Raw genomic sequence first — 8069 nt, 5'->3', positions numbered from 1 at the left:
ATTTTTTTCTATTGACTGACCACGTCTAAATTTGCCAGTGGGCCAAATTGATATTAGTGTGAATTAGTGACACATCTACATGTTTCAATTGGCCAAATTGAATTAGTGTGATTTTTTTTTAATAAATTCAACAGTAGGGCAAACTGAAAATTTACATGGTAACCAGTCACTAGAAAATTTTGAGTTGGAGAAGTTTTAATTTTTTACAGTGTACAGTTCGGTGGAAGTGAACTGGGCCATTTTTTTGGAGGAATTATGTAAAGCAGAAATGTGAAGCTTATAATTTTTTTTAAAGGCACTTGCAGTAATTATTTTGTTAAAACTCATGCATTATTTGAGTTGTTAAGCTGAACTGCACTTTAACAATAAATATATTCAGTGACCTCCTGTTGTGAAAAAAAACAAAAAGAATGTTAAACCTACTACTTATGAATAATAAAATCCACCTTAACAATAAATACAAATTCCCCCTTAAAAATAAGAATGACTTTAGTAAAATACAATTACAATGTATAATAACATACACTTAAACATAAAAATATGACCAGTATTAATAAAATACATTCACACGTTGTATTATTAAGTTTCGTACTGCACGAACTTTGGTTGAGCTGATAATGCCTATTTACCAGGTTTTAACATATTTTTGTCACGACAGAAGGACTGTCCTTGCTCTTTTAAAATAAAAGTTGTTTACACTACATAACATCCTCAATGCGACGAGACCCAGGACACATAGCCCACATAAAAGTGAAAGTAATACGCATTAGACTGAAGGAAGTGCCTCTGACTGGGGTAAGTGTCAGTGAATAAATGGGAAACAAAGTAACTTGCTTACTTACCTATATAACCAAAAAAAAAATATTATATTTTCTTTGTAAAATGTTTGTTACTGTACTCGTATTTGAAAACGTATTCTGATCAAGCAATTTGCAGTGCTTTAGTTATGCGTTCCCCAACCCCAACTGCTTCAACCTCCAGTACAAAGTCTATATTATATCCAGGCCACATCCACAGGGAATGTTTGGGGGAAAATAGTTACGACTGGGGTGAGTAACATACATTATTACACAAACATCTGTTCAGTATGGTAGCGGACTTGATTCTTCCTAATGAATGACAGCTACCACTGGTATCTTACCCCTTGCAATTTAACGCTTGTGATATAATGGATTCAACTAAAATTATTTTGGATGCCACAAAACATGGTTTAACCATTAGAAAGTGACTAAGGTAGTAGAACAAATCCTCCTCTTTAAAAAGCAAGCTATTTGAAGTGGCCATGTTTTTAATGTAGTAATTAAAGACGCTAATAATTAAAACTAACTAGTCCGAAGGTCAAACGCCGATAAGCGGAAACAACGCTGTTTGCATGTAATACAGCTTGAGGCAAGAATTTTGAAAGGCGGAAGTCGAAAAAAAAGGAGAAAAACAACAACCCAAAAAAAAAAAAAACAATGTAGAAGCTTGTTATAAAAAGATGATGTTCCAAGTGTTTTTAAAGATGTAAGAATAGCACTGCAGTTCTCTGGAGTTATCAAACTGCAAGTCAAATGAGGTTTGTAAAACTTTAACATCCAAACATCATTTTTATTTTTACGGTTGGACGTTTGATTGCACACTTTTAAAGTGGTAGTAGATATTTTGATTCTCTGCTGTACGTGTCTTTTTTGCATCGTTTGTGTGCGAGTTGGCAAGACGTTGCTCTTCTAAAAAAGACATTTGGAAATTGCAGTTCTCACCACCTACAAACATGGTTTAAGAAAATGTCAGGTCTCAACCGAACACACGTTTCACAGTAGACACAGTAGATTAATGACTGATATTTCTAAAACTCACCACATCTTTCAAACGCGCCTATTTTCAAATGCTGTCAATATTCCAAACTTTCATATAACAGGAAATGTAACCACCCGTTTTGTGGATCTCTTCTCCTGCTCTCTTTGTCTTATCACACTGTGTGTATGTATGAGTGCGAGATAACCGCTAATCTAAAACAACTCAAGGTAAAGTTTTTTTTGTTTATTTTATTTCAATAACCGCTTTCAATTGGATAGTATGATCTGTAATGAGGCGACCGCTCTCTTCTGGATTATGACGTGTCGGCTACCATTATTCTGGCACGAAAAATATGTCCTTATAATCCCCTTACTGGTTGTCAATTGCTTTGATTTATGTGTAATTCCTCAGAATCGTCACAAAACTACTTTTATGTACTTGGAATTTATGCTTTTTAGGTTAAACCGTGTTGCTATTTATCATCCTCAAAGTGATCTCAGGGTCATGGCCGTGCAGCTTGATTTCTGGTCAGGACACATGGTTGTTGATTTTGTGATGTGGCTAAACCGACGTGCAAGCAAGTGTAAGACGAAACTTCTGTTGAGCCCTTTAGCAAGAAACTGTAAACCCCGGTTTACTCCAGAGGATCATGATGGGGTGTCATCATTCTCAACTGCTTTACGACCTATAGAGCGAACATGACCTACCGTGTTACCAGCGTTGGCGAATCGGCCGATAGTTCTTTGAATTGCCAAGATGTCGGTTTGTCGATGGGAGCCAAGGATGAAATATACTAGCTTTGCAATGACAATTTTTTCAGCTTTGCATAAGATTAAAAATGGGGTTGGGTCATTAATGGACTTTTGTGGTGAAACAGTCAATAACTACACTGAAAAAACAAAAAAAAAATAAAAGGTGGAGGAACTAGAATAACAATTTTTACACAAAAATGTATAGATTTTACAAGCAATTAAAATGAAACCGCAAGTAACACACAATGAATCAGACATGGAATTTTTAAATCGCTTTTTTTTTTTTTTTTTTTTTGTAAACTTATACTGATAATCTTAGTTACAAATTAGAATATATATATATTAGATATTATTATATAGATATATATATAGAATCCATATCGCTATACTGGGTAATTGTTCTTCCAGGACATTATTCCATTATTTAATTAGGACATTTCTTTAACTCTAAACGACAAACACAATGCGGTGACAGTGCAAAAAATAAAAAACATACAAAAATACAAAATACAACATATATGTCAAAACCCTGTAAAATTCTTTCAGATTAATACAGTACAATTGTGCCCTTGTTTTTCTGTATTATTTTATTGATTTATTTATTTATTGTATTTTTTTCTAAACAAGGCAGTTGGGCTTTATTGACAGTAATCTAATGTAAAAATGTACTTGTGTATCACAGCCATAGAATGGTAGAAATAAATAAATAAATAAAATAATCAAATAAATAAATAAAATATAAATTCCCCCAACAATATTTCTTATATTATTTATATTAAAATGGTCATTTGTATAGGTACAGTCTATACAACTGTAGAGATATCTGCATTTTCACTTGTAAGCTTCCCAGACCAAACAAGTAACAGTATTAATTATTGATTAATAATGAGTAAATGGTTTTCAGTTCATTTAAAAGTTTAGCAGTAACAAGTTTTAATTAATTGCAGGTATTAAATATGACCAATTTAAGCTATTAATTTAATGTACAGTATAAACTTGAAAGGTGTGGATTTAGATGACTTACTTTAATAACAAAAAGGGAAACATACATAGTTAAAATGAATGTGACCAATTGAAACATTCTTCGAAAAGATTTGTTACTCATTTATTATTATTAATTAGACTCAATGTCATGCTAATGCTGTGACGTATCCTAACATTAGTAATAGGACCTTACTGTAAAGTGTTACCAGGATTCATAGAAATTCAAACATCTCTAAAGTTGTTCATAACTACAGTTCTTACATATTTTAGATACTGACAAACATCCATATTGTATATTTTAGTATTTATACAAAAATATGAATCGAAATAATGTTCTAATTACTGATGTCATTAGATCACTTTGCCATTGTCTAAATAAGGACTTAATGAGCTTATTTAAATTTCCAAGAGCATCCTGAATAATGTTTGTGAACCCATATTGCAACAAAGTCATTTTGTTGTTTCAAGCTGCAATGTATATTTGCAAATCGGCAGGGCTTAAAGGTGCATGCGTTTCTATGTCATTGTGCTTTAACTTGAAGCATTGAACTGCAAAGGGCCTTGTGGTATGTTGTAAGTCCGCTGAGATAAAAGAGCTAAATGACTGTTTTCCTCTGCTCTGTTTACCAATGCTAAGAACCTTAATTTCATCTCAGTGACCTTCCCGGGCCCTAGGAAAAATGCATGATATATGTAGTTAATACCGACAAATGCTACATATAGCACCAAAGCAACAAAGCTGTATCCTCTGAAATGGCTGTGTTTGTTTATGTAGATGTCAGGGAAGTGTCTGTTGTTCCCCTAACAGTCAACAGAGGGCATCCTCCCCTTTGTTTCAGCGGTTTACCATAGTAACCACACACCTGTGTTGCATTTAGAGCTCATTAGTCAACCGTTAAATGCTCCCTTTGTTTCAGCGGTCATTTGTGAAGTCTTATTTGTAGAATTAATGCAATCCTGACAAGCTGTCTTTGTGTATCCTGTTTTATGCTCCTGACATTGAATGTTGTTGTGTTGACCTAGTCTGTCTCTTGGATTTTATTCTAATGTTGTTGCACCGATATATCGGCCTATTATTGATCTGATGACAAAAATAATATATATATAATATTACTATTTGGCTTGTTGTTTTTAGTTGAAATTAGTATTGTATTGTGTCTAGACACGGCTAAGCTTCTACTACTATTCAGACCTACTTTAAGACTGAAAGTTGAAAATGGAAAGTCAGTTAGTAAAATCTTATTAAATTTGAAACTTAATGTTGAGTGATGACAGATTCTCAAGATAAAACTCTCTGTGTATCTTTCCTTGGCTTTGACTGATGGTCTCTTTTTTTTAACATTTTGTGTAAATACCAATGAGCATGAGGATGATGGGCTGGCATGGTGCCTACTTACAGAAATTATTTTGAAATGAATCTAAATATTTGCTGACTTAAAACATATCAAATTCTCTATCAACAAGATTTGATGAAAAATTAGTTATAGTAGTAACTATATTACTACGGTGAACTTCAGAATTAATATCTGTCATATCTGAAGAAAAAAAATGGTATAAAAAAACACTGATTAAATGCTGATTTATGAATTGTTTTAAAATTAATTGTGTTTAATTAAAATACACTTTAACATATTGTTGAAATAAATTTTAAGTATGCTAAATTGCAACTTTAATTAAAAATTTAATTATATTATAGTATAATGGTAATGTCATTAAAATATATTTTAGTTCATTTAAATTTTTGTTTGCATACAATTTAAAGGCATAGTTCACCCAAAAATGAAAATTACTTCATTATTTACTCATCCTCAAGCCATTTTAGTTGTAAATTCACTTTCAGATGAATCCAGTCTAAGTTATATATTTTTAATATATATATATATATATATATATATATATATATATATATAATATATATATATATATATATATATATATATATATATACATATATATATATATATATATATATATATATATATATATATATATATATATATTAATAAAGTAGTATGCGTGTTCACAAGAGAGAAGCATAGGATGTAGGCATAGCGTAAGCTCTGGTGAGAAGTGACGGCCACCCAAGCGCAGAGTAATAAGCAAAACACCAGCCAAGAATAAGACGTACAAAATGAAGATTTATAAAGAAAAATGTTTGTAGATTTGGCTACAAGCTAAAAGGAGACTGGTTTTCCTTTGCTGTAAACAAAATTTGGTTCTCGCAGGACTAGCATATTCTCACTTGACCTTACGCTACGCCTGCATCCTACGTCACACACTGGAATGCCACTCTCTTGTGCACGTGCATACGAAGCTAGAGATTAAGGTTTATAAAGTTTTATATATGGATATTTTTCTTACACAAATGCATCGATTTGCTTTTTGTGATTGATTTCCTTTACTAACCTCCCAGAGTCATATGAAGCTCTTTTTATGATGGATGGATGCACTTTTTTGGGCTTCAAAATCTCAACCACCTTTCACTGCCATTATAATGCTTAGAAGAGCCAGGACATCTTGTACTATAACTCAGATTGTATTTGTCTGAAAGAAGAAAGTCATATGCAGCGAGGATGGCTTGAGTGTGAGTAAATCATGGGGTGATTTTCATTTTTGGGTGAATTATGCCTTTATCCATATTTCAAAGACAGCAAAAGCCATTATGAAAGTACATGTAAAGATGTTCTTACGGATATGCCATGTCATAAAACATTGATGATCGTAAGATCAGGATGATTCTTCCATCTCTTTCTGAAGGCACTGTAAAGGGTCATGGCCACTGCATAACTACAACAAATTGCTGCAACATTTCTTAAATCTGTAATTACCTTCCTTAAATCAAATTAGGAACTTGAGAAATGCTTTGCTTCCATGAATAAGCTACAGTTCCATACTCACTACAGCCTTGTTTAAAGTGCACAGCGGGTCTTTAATTACAACAACTGATTCCCCAAGTTCTCATTTAAGCCTCTGATTACATTTCAGGTCAACAGATTACGGAACCACTTACGAGAAACTCAATGAAAAAGTGGGTGTAAAGACCATCCTCAGCTATCTATATGTCAGCCCCAACAACAAGCGCAAGGTAAGATTTATGGCATCTGTTTTTTTCCGTCTGCTACACCTACGTATTGTTAGTCTTCATGATGTCTCTTTTACGTAGGTGTCAAAACATTTTTCAAGGTGATTATGCTCATGTGCATGCAGAGCTCAAACCCCCTGCTCATTTATGACCGCTAACAGTGTTGGAAGGATTTCACAGGTCTTCATCTTGGCTCAGTGCGCTGTTGGCTAATTTATCCTGTGGTAGTATTTACGAACCTTTCCCGCTTTTTATGAGATCAATGCATTTTAAAGATTCACTGACTACAGCATGCAATTTTCACTTTGAGTTATAATAGCATTCATAGCAAAACACACATATCATTAATATTGATAAGGCTGTTTTTTTTACTTTGAGGGTTAATGAATTATGAGCTGGATGAAAAGAGATTCATAAATTGCAAGTGTTTTAATCAAAGGAATGACAAGAAGGCTTGTATTTATGGCTTGAGGCTTGGGAGTTTGCTTTGACAGTGCAAGCTACCTTTCTCTGTCCTCCTTTATTAAACCTCTTTTCCTCCTCCTTTACTCTTTTCTTTTATCACGAAGAGTCAGTTATTGCTTAATGGTGGCTTTTAGTCAACTAATTATGGCCCGTAATGAAGATGGAACGCACCTCCAGTAGTTAACACTAAGACGTGCTAAACTACATGCTAGCTCTGTAAGCTTTGTGAAGTGTGTGAATTTTAGTGAAAGTTAAGGATTTATAATTGTATCTGGTCGAATACTTTGTAGTGCAATTTAGTTGTGCCGCTACTTTTGGTTAATTACTCCCCAACACTGCTGCTCAGTCTTGTTCACTTCACTATTCAATTCAGGAACCTTGGCAATCATGATGTAATAATCTGGGGTGTTTTTCTAACAGATCAATTTTGTTTTGCCTACAGTTGTGGCCACTTATTTAGGGATTCATATTTCCCAGCAGTTCTGAACCGGCAGATTTAATTACATTGTGTCTAGATGGCATCTCTACCACCAACACACACAAATATCATCAACATCTGCTCAACACTATACTGTATTGTTCATCCACTCTGAATGCCAAAGGATAATCATTTTCTTCTGCAAAGTTGCAAACTTGTACACCAGAGGGGGAGAGATGAACCCACAGGAGATTTTTCTTCCTCTTGTTGCATCTAAGTGCTTCATTTTCCAGCCAGTAATGAAGACGGAACCCAAGCTCACATAAAAAGCTCCTCTCACTTCCAATGGCATTATAAAACCAGGTCTGGGTCGTAATTAAGGGCTCTACTACAAACATAATAAAAGCTTTGGTTCTAATAGAATAGTCAACATCCATCTTTCTGCTTTTACATTTAACTCTGCTTCCATTTCCAATAGCATTATAACACCATCTGGGATGGTAATTAAGGGCTGTGACTACAAACATTATGTTGATTGCGGATGGTGAATAAAGCAGGGCCGTGATCAATGCTGCACATCACAAAGAAC

General features: G+C 33.8%; 1 protein-coding gene across 1 annotated transcript in view; it reads left to right on the top strand.

Annotated features, from left to right (window-relative positions):
- The window catches only part of LOC109091613 (VPS10 domain-containing receptor SorCS1-like), a 159669-nt gene that overhangs the window by 84575 nt on the left and 67025 nt on the right, over positions 1-8069 (top strand). Inside the window, 1 exon segment of the mRNA XM_042716094.1 lies at positions 6501-6600. Coding sequence (XP_042572028.1) covers positions 6501-6600 — 100 coding nt within the window.

The sequence above is a fragment of the Cyprinus carpio genome, chromosome B1 (genome assembly GCF_018340385.1).
Source record: "Cyprinus carpio isolate SPL01 chromosome B1, ASM1834038v1, whole genome shotgun sequence".
Classification (NCBI taxonomy): Eukaryota; Metazoa; Chordata; class Actinopteri; order Cypriniformes; family Cyprinidae; genus Cyprinus; species Cyprinus carpio.
The sequence above is the reverse complement of the archived record's forward strand: the minus strand, read 5'-3'. Positions and strand labels throughout refer to the sequence as shown.